Below are 13618 nucleotides of genomic sequence, written 5' to 3' on the forward strand. Positions count from 1 at the left end.
TTTTCCCTAATTCAGTTAGTTTGAATTAGTTTTTAGAGCAGGTTCGCTAGTTTTTATTAGCTTTCGTTTTCTTATAAATGCTTAGTTTTAGTTTAGTTTGATTTTTTTCATATCTTTGCCGTCGTATTCAAATAAATCCCAGACAGGACTCTGCTGCTTTCTCCCAACTTTAGTCTCCATGTTTCCAGGTAGAGTGGGGACCAGAAGACGACTGGAAACAAGTGACGAGAAGTGACGGACCGTGAAGTACCGTATGGTGCTGCTAGCTAAAATTGCTTGAGCGAAATAAATTGATTTCATATTAATCCAACATCGACAAAGATGAAAACAAAGGGAATTTTATCCATAATTTTTATCCGTTTTAGTAACTTTTGTAAGCACACAATACAGTTTTAACTAAACTAAACTAAAACTAAGCATTTAGAAAAAATTAAAACTAATAAAAACTAGCAAAACTGCTCTAAAAACTAATTCAAACTAACTGAATTAGAGAAAAAAAAAGTCAAAACTAAATAAAACTAAACTAGAATGAAAAATCCCAAACTATTATAACCTTGGTTAGTTATCGGTTTTTTTTTTCTTTTAATTATAGTTTTTATTTATTTCAGTAAATGAAAATGTTTTTCTATTCTAGTTTTCGTCATTTCGTTAGCTTTCGTTACCGATAATAACCTTGTTCTGGACTTGGATGGATGTTGGAAGGGGGTTCGTCTTCCGTGTTCTTCCAGGTCTTTTGGTTTTGCTGAACTCACCAGTGGAGGTTTTGTTTTTCAGAATGTACCCAACTGTTGCTTTAACCACTCCTACAGTCTTCTCTACTTCTCTGATAGATTTAGTTGGGGGTTTTTTTTTCGGTTAAATGACGCCTCTTTCACTTGTACTGACTCCTCTTTGGACCTCATGTTGAGAATTCAACAGCTACCAAATGTACATTCAACATCTGGAATCAACTCCAGACCTTTTATCTGCTTCATTTGTCGTAGAATAACCAGGAAACGTCCCACATGTGGACATGAAGTCTCTGCATCTGTCAGGGTCCAATTACATCTGAGCTTCTGAAAATGGAGGAGCTGTGTTTAAAGTGGTTGCGATTCCTAAACGGTTAATGCGATATTCTTGTTAAGGCCATTGAATTAAAGCTAAAAGCCCACACTTGAATCCCATCTGGACTCATTCATTTCAGACCCACTGTGGTCATGAACAGAAGTGAAACGACAGAATCTGTGTCCTGATCCAAATACTTACTGGTCTGTAGGGGTGGAATGGGACAGAAACATTTCGGTTTAGTACGTTTTCGGTACGGGGGTCTTTGGTTCGGTACGTTTTTGATACATTTTCAGTACGGGGTCTTCAGTTTGATACGTTTTCGGTACAGAAGTCTTCGGTTCGGTACATTTTTGATACGTTTTCAGTACAGGGGTCTTCAATTCGGTATAATTTTGATCCGTTTTCGGTACAGGGGTCTTCGGTTCGGTACATTTTTGATCTGTTTTCGGTACAGGGGTCTTCGGTTCGGTACATTTTTGGTACGTTTTTGGTACGGTACATTTTTGATCATTTGTTTAGAATATACACTGTTTTCCCAGTTTCCTGAAAAATAACTGTTTTGGACATAAGAGGTTTCAAAGATCTGCCGTCATATCAGTTTGTGTGTTTGACCCACATCCTCCGACTGATAAACTGGTTGGAAAACACGGAACAGGGAAACACATGGATTTGATCTGTTTTCGGTACAGGGGTCTTCGGTTCGGTACATTTTTGATCTGTTTTCGGTACAGGGGTCTTCGGTTTGATACGATTTTTAATTCACGTGACTCTAGTTGCGGAAAAAGGTCTTTCCTTTGCAGTTTTGCGTGATATACCATTTGTGCTACACCTGACAAACCACCTATTGCCAGCGCAAAAACTTTTAATCGAAAAACAAGTTTTGGCAAAATTGTTTCCATTAATAATTAATTAATTAATTTTTCCATTAAGTAAATTTTTATGTGCTAGTTATATTTGCACCATTTCAGGGTAAATGGAAAAGTGACTAGTTTAGCAATAAACTAAATATCAGTGCAATGAACAAAAAACCCACTTATAAATAACAATTAAAAAATACAAATGCACCAAATATACCTATACATCTGCATTATATCATTACTGTCGCTGTCGGGTGGAAACCTCGTGAGTCCATTTTTGGTTCCTTTTTTGTCATGAAACGATTCTGTTGGTCAGTTTTCACCTTGGCCTGATGGTTTTAGAAATATTTGATCAATGAAAAGTGTTGAAAACAGCTGATGAGACATCTCTTAACTCTGTTCATTTGTTTAGAATATACACTGTTTTCCCAGTTTCCTGAAAAATAACTGTTTGGGACATAAGAGGTTTCAACGATCTGCCGTCATATCAGTTTGTGTGTTTGACCCACATCCTCCGACTGATAAACTGGTTGGAAAACACGGAACAGGGAAACACATGGATTCCAAACTCCAGTTCCATGTCAACAGCCATCAGATTGCCACACTTGGTTCCTACTGTTCAGCCTGATAAGATTAATCTGCAGTGTTTGTTGTGCATCTGTAGAGCAGAGCAGATAACCACACACAGAGAAAACACACATCAACAGACCTTTGTAGAGTAAAGAAAAAGCCCAGTGTTTACCTGACGGAAGAAACAAACCGTGTCCAACGTCATGGCAACGAGTCGCAGGCCAACGTGAACCTCGTGAAGGTGCGGAGGGAAACGTCGGTGGATGATCAACAGATCTGGGATTTAGACGACGAGAAGCATGAATGTTTAAGTAAAGTAAAATAAACTTTATTGTCCACTGGGAGAAATTTATCTTGGGCACAGTGCTTCACAGACAAGATCAAAAACACCATCACATGGACACATTACAACAAAGACAGTTCATCTGTCATATAAAACAGACACAGACGACACTTGACAATCACAACACAGAATAAATAAAGACGCTTAAAGTACAGGGAGAAAAAAAGGGCTAAGTGCTACAGTGCTGTGTGTTTGTTGCTCGTTGTTCTGTTGCACTAGTTCTTAACATTGTTCAGCAGCTTATTGGACGCTGGGACAAATGATAATTTGAGGCGGTTGGTTTTGCACTTTGGCATAGGAAATCTTCTTCCTGATGGAGGAAGTTCGTATTCAGAAGACAATGGATGAGTCGGGTCTGAAGAGATTTTTGTTGCTTGTTTCATGACCGACTGGTTCTACAGATCGTCTATGGACTGATATTCTGTCATACCTATAGTCTTCAGTGCTGTTTTGTGAATATCCAATTCTCCTCATTTCCAAAGGAACTACCATCTGCCTCTCAGACAGTAACCCTGGTAAGAGGAAGAAGACGGTGATGGTGACATGTTTGGAATGTAAACAAACAACATCATTTTTAAGCAAAAAAACACAAAAAATTTTTCCCCAATATACAACACAAAAATTGCATTTTCATTTTTTTTATCCTGGCATATGTCAATGATTAACACCAACACTGGTTAATATACATTAGTATTTTTTGTGTTAGGTCAAATTTTCTAAAATGTGTCCGTGTGTATTTTGTACTCACTTGGTAGAAGGGTGTTAGTGTAGGAATTTAACACTGTTTATAATGGGATGGTTTGAGTGGATGGATCACAATTTTAAAAAATCATGAAAAAATGAACAAGTTTTGAATTCTGACCAAAAACAAACTGAAAAATATTACATTTTCTAACGTCAAGTGTAAAGTGTGTATAATATGCTCACCTGGACACAGGAAGGTTAAAGGACAGCTTTTCAGTGTCATAACAGTAGCAGTAGATCCTGGTAATCTGGTTTTGTTCATGCAGACTTCCACCTCAACGCTGGGAAGTTGCATGTTCAGTTCCCAGTCTGTCTGAGTTTTCCACCTGGATTTCCATTTCGTTTTTCCATTCACCTCCTCAGACCCAGCTATGGGTTTTCTGTCCACATTTGTGGACAAGAGTTTCACAACTTTATACAAAAAAAAGAAGAAAACTGTCCACCACAAAGGACATTCCATAAAAAATTTTAAAAACTGCATCTGAAAAACCTGTTGCATCATGATGTTTCCAATATAGGCACTTAATTAAATAAAAACAAAAAAAGCTGGTACTTTGCTGACACTTCCTGGGTCTGAGGAGGTTAAAAGAAGGTATACTTCAGTAACTTCACCTAACACTGGTCTTAAAGCTCCGTCCAGGTCCTGATGAAGGTCTGGACTTGGTCTCTGGGTGCCTTCAATGGCAGCTCAGTGATCCCAGTGGTGGAGAATTCCAGCTCCATAAAGCCAAAGTCCTGCCATGTATTTGTTTCAACCGTTCACTGGACCAGCCCATTTGGAAGAGCTCCACTCCTCATCCAGGTCGATGATGAAAATTAGTGGAATCACCTGTTCAGTGAAGAGGTGGAACCAATACATGGAAGGACTTTGACTTTATGGAGCTGGGATTACCCACCACTGACTGCAACTAATGTGCTAATGCTAATGCTAGGTGCTTTTAAAATGGGTAAACGAATAAACAAATAAATGAAATGCCTTCAGAAGCAGATCATAGACTTATGGTAATTGTTCGTTATTAAAACAAGTATATATGCCACAGGTGTCAAATATGCGGCCCGGGGGCCAAATCTGGCCCACCAAAGGGTCCAATCCGGCCCCTGGGATGAATTTGTGAAATGCAAAAATTACACTGAAGATATTAACAATCAGTGGTGTCAAAATCATTTTAATTCAGGTTCCACACACAGACACATACAGTCCGATTACAGTTACAGTTACACAGTTAGATTTCAAGTGGGTCAGACCAGTAAAGTATTATCAGAATAACCTATAAATGATGACAACCCCAAATTTTGTCTTTGTTTTTTTGGTGTAAAAAAGTAAAATTACATGAAAATGTTTACATTACCAAACTGTACTTTTACATAAAATGTGAATAACCTGAACAAATATGAACAAATGGAAATGTCTTAAGAAAAGTAAATGCAATTTGACCAATATTCTGCCTGTTACTAAATGTTTTGTGCGATTGTAACGCACTTGTGTAAATGATAAACTGATAAAACGAGGCTGAATATTGTTAAAATTATACTTGTTTTTCATTAGACAATTCAAGTTCTTCATGTTATTCAGATTTTTAAGGAAACTTTGTCGATGTAAACCTGATCATAATAGATTTTTACTTTTTTTACTGTTATTATTTTACTGGTCTAACCCACTGCAGATCAAATTGGGCTGAATATGGAACTGAACTAACATGAGTTTGACACCCCTGATTTATACAAATTGCCATTTAATGTGACTGAAACCACACATTTTACTATAAACAGATGCTCAATTCTAACTATAAATAGTGTGAAATAAAATTAAATACTGTAAAACCATGGGTCGGTGTCACACTCCTTGTAAAATTCTGCAAATACACTCATAAAATGAGCAGCACAGTTAAAGATGTAGTCGATCATGTAATAGATTAATATCCAATAAGACAGAAGAAGATGATAAAACAGGACATGCTTTGAATTCCTGACAGACAGCAGTGTGGAACGTTCCTCGCTGTAAACCAGATGTCACTCAGATGACAGAACCTTCATTAAAACCTTAAAAGACTGGAGACGTGGATTTGCGAACATCTCCGATCCAGTCAATGAGTTGGTGAAATGTTTGACTGAAACCTGAAGAAAACACCAGCAGGAATGTTTAATAAAAGGCTCATGAGTGAAGTTGAAAACACGTCGGTGGAGTTTCAAACCAAGTGCAGACGTTTAGCTGGAAGCGCTTGAACTTGAGGACGCCTCCCAAACCCTGATGGGACGTCGGGTTTCGGAGCCAAAGCTTGTTTTAGCTCATTCATAACAACGCTAACGCTAACAAGGCGTTTATGGAAAAGTGGAGGACAGAGGCAGAAACTCCCCCTACCAACATGAATAAGTGCTTTGTGTGATGAAATAAGCAGCTCAAATCTCCTTTAAACAAAGTGTCGGGTTGGGTGGGGGGTGGGGGTGGGGGGGTTGGAGTGTTTGTTCTGCGATCCAGACCCATCAGTCACTGTGTTTCTGCAGTCTGGAGCACATTCCTTGAATCCTGCTGGGTTTTGTTCCCCATAACCTACAACAACGACACTGGCGGGTCCTGCGGAGCTCCAGCCTCAATTAAACCCAACAAAACATCAGGCACATTTCAGCCGCACTGCAACAAACTACGACACATCAGCACAGGACGGAGGATGGACCTGACAAAGACCGAACCCAACCATCTAACCACAAACTATGGACCGACGTTTGTTTCTTTATTCATCAATTAAACAGAAGAGATCTGCAGCCAAAAAAAGATCTGAGAGCAAAAGACAGTAAGTGGCAAACAAAAAACCCACATCATTTTGCTTCTAAATCAGTCGTCTTTGCTTGTGAGTTAACGTTTGCTTGAGACTTCAGAAGTTTTGCTTGAAAATCATTCCTCTTTGTTTGCAACTTCAAAAGTTTTTCTTGCGAATTTAACTGCAGTTAATGGGCGGGGCCTATGTTGATGGATGACAGAAGAGTTTCTATTGGTGGCTTTGACCTGGCTCCAGCTTCCGCCTTAAACCACCTCTCCATTGTGTTTATGTTACTGAGAGGTCAGCTGATAGCCTGCCGCTCTTTGAAATTGAAATGTGTCCCATAAGTAATGGATTACACTAAATAGTGTCGGTTACAACCTGTACATCCACAGCCTGAGCTGACCAATAGAAACTCTTCTTTCATCCATCAGCGTAGGCCCCGCCCATTAAGTGCAGTTAAATTCACAAGAAAAACTTTTGAAGTTGCAAACAAAGAGGAGTGATTAAGTCTCAAGCAAAAGTTTTTAACTCACAAGCAAAGAGGACTGATTTAGAAACAAAATGATCTTTTTTGATTGCCACTGACTGTCTTTTGCTCTCAAATCTATTCTTTTTTGGTTGCAAATCTTTTCTTTTTGATTGATATATAAAGAAACAAATTTCTTTCCATACAGATCGGTTGGTAGACGACGATGGCGGTCGCCGATCTGGACTTTCAGCTGCTCACTGATGCAAATTGGAAAACCAGTTTAGTTCCACATAAAACAGCCTGATATCATCCACCTTAAGACCATTTAGTATAAAACATCCATCTGTTAAAAATTTATGGAACAAAGATACAACTTAACATGATTTTATAACAATATTTCGTCATAACCGGACGATAAATGTGTAAATCCTATGTAGGGGTCACCAGTAGGGGTCAGTTTGGACAAAAAAACCCCAAAATAAAATCAATGTTGAGAGAATTTAAAGGGCTCACATTTCTCTAAACCCACTTTTCTTAGTCTGTGCTTCATTTCTTTGTGTATTTGGACCCTAATAGTTCAGACAGTTTGAATTTGAACCGTCCAGCTGCTGCAAAACTATCTTTAGATTCATTTGGACAAAAATCCAGTGGTTTTCTACAACCTGTTTGAATTCCTGCTTAATTTGTTATGTTTTATAACTAGTTCCATCTCCACATTTGCTCATATCAGGTCCAGACTTCAGTCGAACATTTCTCCAGTATTTCTCCATAATTGTTTGTCAGCAGCAGTGGTTGTAGTCCAGACTGAAAATGTCCATATTTGGAGCCCATTACCTCAAATGTTCAGTTTTTGGTTGAACAGGACAGAGCAGCACAGCCAATAACCTGGAGGGGGCGGGGCCTGAAGTGGCTCCTGTGCATTTAAAGGGCCAGCGCTCCTAACCACCTTTCTGGTGTCATTCCTCAGAAATAGGGTTGAAGATGGACCTGTGGAGTTGAATGAATGAAGAATTCAGAGCCAAGCAGAGCATTTACAGTTTATGGAGACCACAGGGAGATGATGGAAAATGAAGAATTCCATTAAAAAAAAAAAACAAAACAGCAAAATATCACTCCTTTAACAGTGACTTATCCTAACTATAATTAAGGTGTTTTTTATGGGGTAAGGTTGGTGTCAAAATACTCCTGTGCTTAAGATAGAAATATGTGCGTATTAGTCTATAGTTGTGTAAAAAATTAATATTAGTTAACTCTTGAATGAGTTGAGGGAAATGAGGGAAAATGAAGAATTCCATTTAAAAACAGACAAATACCACTGCTTTAACACACACAGTTGTGTTGATAACAGTATAAATCTACAAACACACTAATAACCCCTACCTGAGCTAATTAGCGGCTAGCTGACAGTCCATAGAATCCAATACATATTAATGCTAACATCAGCTAATTAGGTTGGCTATTGTAGTTTTATGTAATTTAGTCACATTCCAGGGCCATAATTACACTGAACACTGCTGGACATTATTATTATTATTATGGAGACCACAGGGAAATGTTGGAAAAGGAAGAATTCCATTTTTTAAAAAAAGCAAAATATCATTCCTTTAAGTCAAAACCATCGGAGGCATTTTGGAAGCAAAGATAGCAATTGAACCCAAACTAACCAATGCAATTATATGTATTCCATAATATAAAACTATATTCTGACATTAGTCCTTATTGTTTTGTATCCCAGACCCCTGTTAGAAAACAAACACCTGAATTCAACGTGTCCACATACTTTTGTCCATATAGTGGATGTAAATGTTAAAAAATTCCAATAAAAACTGTATAATAATAATAATAATAATAATAATAACGACTAGGAAAGCACTCAGAGAGCGCAGACCCCCACCAAGGCAGATCAGTGCCCCCCCACTGCCACCAAAATTTAATCATTTATTCCTTGTGCCGGTATCAACATTTCCTGAAAATTCCATCCATAACTTTTTTGTTATCTTGCTAACACACAAACAGACAAACCCAGCTGAAATCAGACCCTAATAATCCTCCTTGTGGTCTGGGACCAGAGCGTCCACATCTGAACTCCGTCACAGGCGTCGTTTTTATCGTCCCGGTCTACACCACGGGGATTAAATCGGCATCTTTTTAATTCGGGTTAATGACGCCGTGGCCTCAGAACCAGGTCAGCAGTGGTGGTTTCAGAGACACTGGGTCCCAGAGTGGCCCATTATCCTTAATACCCCCCCACCCCCCTCACCACATCCACAGGAAATGACTCTGCTCATTTCCACAGGAGTAAATTACAGGAGGGCGAGCGCCGTCCCATCTGCGCCGCCTGGACTCGGACCGCCGCGTCTCGGCCTAACCACATGTGCGGCGCTGGGCTTGTGCTATCGGCCAATGACGTGCATTTCCTTTTCCTCCGCTGCTCGACAACAACCTGTGGGAAAAGACGCTATCAATACCCACATCAAACAAACTTCCCACAGCCTCCGTTACGTAACCTCACGACCTCTGACCTCTGACCCCTGGAGGATATTAACCTGTGATTAAAACAGTACGACGCCAATTCTCATGACGACGACAATTTGTTTCTCTACAGGTGAAAAGAAGACACGGGTTTAACCCTTTCATGTGTGAAATATGAGAACTTTAGTCCAGATTAGTTTCCGGAGTGTTTTTATTCGTCTGTTGGCCTGAAAAAAACAAAAAAAAGCAATTGGAAAAAAACAACAACTCTTACTACCTTTTACTTCATCTTTTTTTTTTTTAATTATTATTTATTTTTGTCATGTGACTTTTACTGTCTTCATTTTCGTACTGTTTTTTTTTTTTATCTTTAGCATTTAGTTTTTACTCTTTCATGCATGAAATATGATTTTTCCAGATTTTTTTTCCTGAGTGTTTTTCTTCCTCTTTAGGCAAAACAATACAGTTGATTTTTTTTCTTTTTTTTTAATGAACCTATTTTTGGTGGAGTTCCATGAATGTCCACTCAGATGGACTCCATGAGTTTAACTTCTGAAGCTAAGAAAAATGGTTTTAATGAATAAATGTATTTTGGTTTGTACGTCAATCATTGCACTTAGAACAATAATCGTAGTAAACATAAAAACCAAAACAGGAATAGGCTAGAAGCAAAAGCTTATTTTTTTTGCCTATCCTTTTCACCTGATCACCACTTACATCAACTTAAATGTGTACAGCATCGGGCATTCACACCATTAAAAAAAAAATAAAAAAATCAACAACATCAAAAACATATCTACCCTCTCAATTCAATATTCCTAAATAATTTTAAACTTACGGCACTTTTTTTTTTCTATTATTAACCCTTAAAGGCCCAGTGCTACTTTGGTGTCAGTTCCCAAATGAATTTTTCTCTCTATTTAACACAGGGCTGTCAAACTCATTTTCTTCTGGGACCCACATTCAGCCCAATTTAATCTGCACTGGGCCGGGCCACTACAATAACAGATGATAGCCAATAAACAATGACAACTCCAAATGTTTTAGTGCAAAAAACTAACATTCAGTCAAACCAATATTTACATTTACAAACTATCCAAACAAAAAGGATGTGAAAAACCTGAAAAAAAATTGAATTTGTTGAGAAATATAAGTACAATTTTATCAATATTATGCCTCGACTTATCATTTATACATACTAGCGGCACTGCACCTGTGGTGCCATTGTACGATAGCGCCCTCCCGTGATGCAACAGCGGGACAAACACCCGGACACGCGTCGGACACAGAACGTCCATTATAGTAGGATGCATTACAGATCAGATCTACACCGGCACAAAACATTTAATAACAGGCAGAAAACTGTTAAAATTCCACTTAAGTTTCTTTGGACGTTTCAGATTGTTCATATTTGTTCAGGTTATTCACATTTTATTGTTACAGGATTGTTTGTTCATTTACACATTTTCAGAATTTAATGTTTTTTGCACTAAATCAAAGAGAAAAAAATGGTGTTGTCATTATTTATAGGTTATTATGATATTATTTTTGAGTTTGATGCCCTAACTTGCACTTTGCAAATTCATCCTGCGGGCCAGACTGGAACCTTTGGCGGGCTGGTTTTGGCCCCCGGGCCGCATATTTGACACCTGTGATTTAACATTTAATATTTGACAAGTTATGTATCACCGTTTATTTTAACATTATCCTCTGTATTTTGCATTTCTCCAGTGAAAATCAGGTATTTTTGTACTTTAAACTTACTGATCATGAAGATGTTCAAAAAAGCTCAGATTAAAGTTGAAGGAAACTGTATCAGAAACAGAGAAAAGCGAAGAAAAAATGACTTTTGCTTTAAAATCTGTCATTAACTGAACATAAACCCAGTGTCCATCCATTGTCACTGATCCAACTCCATGGGTTTGACTGGTGAAGCAATGTTGTAGAAGATGCAAAGTTATTATCGTTAACAAAAACTGACGAAATGATGAAAACTAGAATTGTAAAAACATTTACATTAACTGAAATAAATAAAAACTATAATTAAAAGAAAAATACAATAACTAACTGAAACTGTACTGTGTGTTTACAAAAGTAACTAAAACTGATAAGAATTCTGCATAAAATTCCCTTCGTTTTCGTCTTCATCAATGTCGGATTGATACAAAATCGATTTATTTTGCTCCAGCAATTTTAGCTAGCAGCCCCGTACGACACTTTTTGGTCCGTCACTTGTGTTCACTTGTGGTTTCCAGTCGTCTTCTGGTCCCCACTCTACCTGGAAACATGGAGGCTAAAGCAGCAGAGTCCTGTCTGGGATTGATTTGAGTAGGAGCACAGAGAAGAAGAGAAAAGAGAAAAACTAAAACTAATACTAAAACTAAACTAAAACTAAGCATTTAGAAAAAAATGAAAACTAATAAAAACTATCAAACCTGCTCTAAAATTAAAAGTAACTGAATTAGAAAAAAAAAGTCAAAACTAAATAAAAAGAATGACAAATCCAAAACTATTAGAACCTTGAGAAGATGAAAGCGTTTCCACGGTAACCACGGAGCCTCTGAACGTCCACATATGGTCATATCTGATGACCATGAAAAGATGAAGTGTATTTTAGTTGAACTGTTTCCATGTATTGATCAGATTAGTGGATCAGCAGGTGTTCAACTGTTCAGATCAGTCCATGCTTTCGTTGCCAGTGGACGTTCAGGTTTTTATGGGTTCAATGTTTCTGGTTCCAGGTTTCTGAAAAGTTCCCAGAGGTGAAGAAACGGGCCAAAGCTGCTCACGTTCAGGACTTGCTGAAGGATCCCGGTTTTCCCGTTAACGCCACCGACCCGTGGAACCGCCCTCGATGCGGCGTTCCGGATTTCCCCGCCCACAAGGAGGTCCAAGACAGGAGGCGCCACCGCCAGAGACGCTTCGTCCTGTACGGAGGACGGCTGGAGAAGACGGACCTGACCTACAGGTAACCATGGTTACGGTCCGTTCACCACAGCGCTCAGAAAATACCGGTTTAAGAGACTGGGATCCAAACTGGTGGTTTTATAAGGACAGGATTTACCTGAGTTCAGTTAAACATGGATTCTCTTCTGTTGGATATTTAGAAATGATTACAAGGAAACTTTGGATCAAGTGTGTGTTTGTTTTCATGTGGAAACATTGTGTTCATTTAAAATGAGGTTCGATAAAATAAGTCTGAACTTCAGCCTAAAGCCTTTAGGTCGCATTTCATATGGAACAAATGGAAAGGATGGTTAAGGTAATTAACAACCAAATAAAACTACTACTATTAATACTATTACTGCTATTACTATTACTACCACTATTACTACTACTACTGTTACTACTACCACTATTACTACTACTACTACTGTTACTACTATTATTACTACTACTACTGTTACTACTACCACTATTACTACTACTGTTACTACTATTATTACTACTACTACTGTTACTACTACTACTATTACTACTACTTTTACGACAACTACTGTAACTACTACTACTACTACGACGACTATATTTCTAAAGTGTATGTAAATGCATCAGATCTGATTATGTAAGTAATCTGATTACTCTGTGTTCTCACATTTGTGTGTTTGTGTAAACGTGGTCACTGGTTCAATATGAGGTTGAATGTGTAAACTGACGCCCTCTGTGGACAGAACACAGTCTGTGCAGATTCAGACACGGGTGGAAAAGCGCCTGTGAAGTGTGTGTGTGTGTGTGTGTGTGTGTGTGTGTCTGTCTGTGTGTGAGTGAGTGTGTGTGTGTGTGTGTGAGTGTGTGTGCGTGTGTCTGTGTGTGTGTGAGTGTGTGTGTGTCTGTGTGTGAGTGAGTGTGTGTGTGTGAGTGTGTGTGCGTGTGTCTCTGTGTGTGTGTGCGTGTGTGTTCGTGTGTGTGTGTGTGTGCATGTGTGTGTGTGAGTGTGTGTGTGGTGTGTGTGCATGTGTGTGTGTGTGTGTGTGTGTGCGTGTGTGTGTGTGTGTCTGTGTGCATGTGTGTGTGTGTGTGTGTGTGTGTCTGTGTGCATGTGTGTGTGTGTGTTCGTGTCTGTGTGTGTATGTGCGTGTGCCTGTGTGCATGTGTGTGTGTGTGTGTGTGTGTGTGTGTGTGTCTGTGTTCGTGTCTGTGTGTGTATGTGCGTGTGTGTGTGTGTGTGTGTGTGTGCGTGTGTGTGTGTGTCTGTGTGCATGTGTGTGTGTGTGTGTGTGTCTGTGTGCATGTGTGTGTGTGTGTGTCTGTGTGCATGTGTGTGTGCGTGTGTGTGTGTGTCTGTGTGCATGTGTGTGTGTGTGTGTGTGTGTGGGTGTGTCTGTGTGCATGTGTGTGTGCGTGTGTGTGTGTGTCT

At 38.8% G+C, this 13618-nt stretch overlaps 1 protein-coding gene across 1 annotated transcript in view; it reads left to right on the forward strand.

Moving 5' to 3' along the window:
- Positions 1–13618, forward strand: part of LOC115425888 (stromelysin-3-like) — a 57335-nt gene that overhangs the window by 22375 nt on the left and 21342 nt on the right. The window contains exon 2 of the mRNA XM_030143741.1: positions 12003–12229. Coding sequence (XP_029999601.1) covers positions 12003–12229 — 227 coding nt within the window. The remainder of the gene's footprint in view (positions 1–12002; positions 12230–13618) is intronic.

This window comes from Sphaeramia orbicularis, chromosome 9, assembly GCF_902148855.1.
Source record: "Sphaeramia orbicularis chromosome 9, fSphaOr1.1, whole genome shotgun sequence".
NCBI lineage: Eukaryota > Metazoa > Chordata > Actinopteri > Kurtiformes > Apogonidae > Sphaeramia > Sphaeramia orbicularis.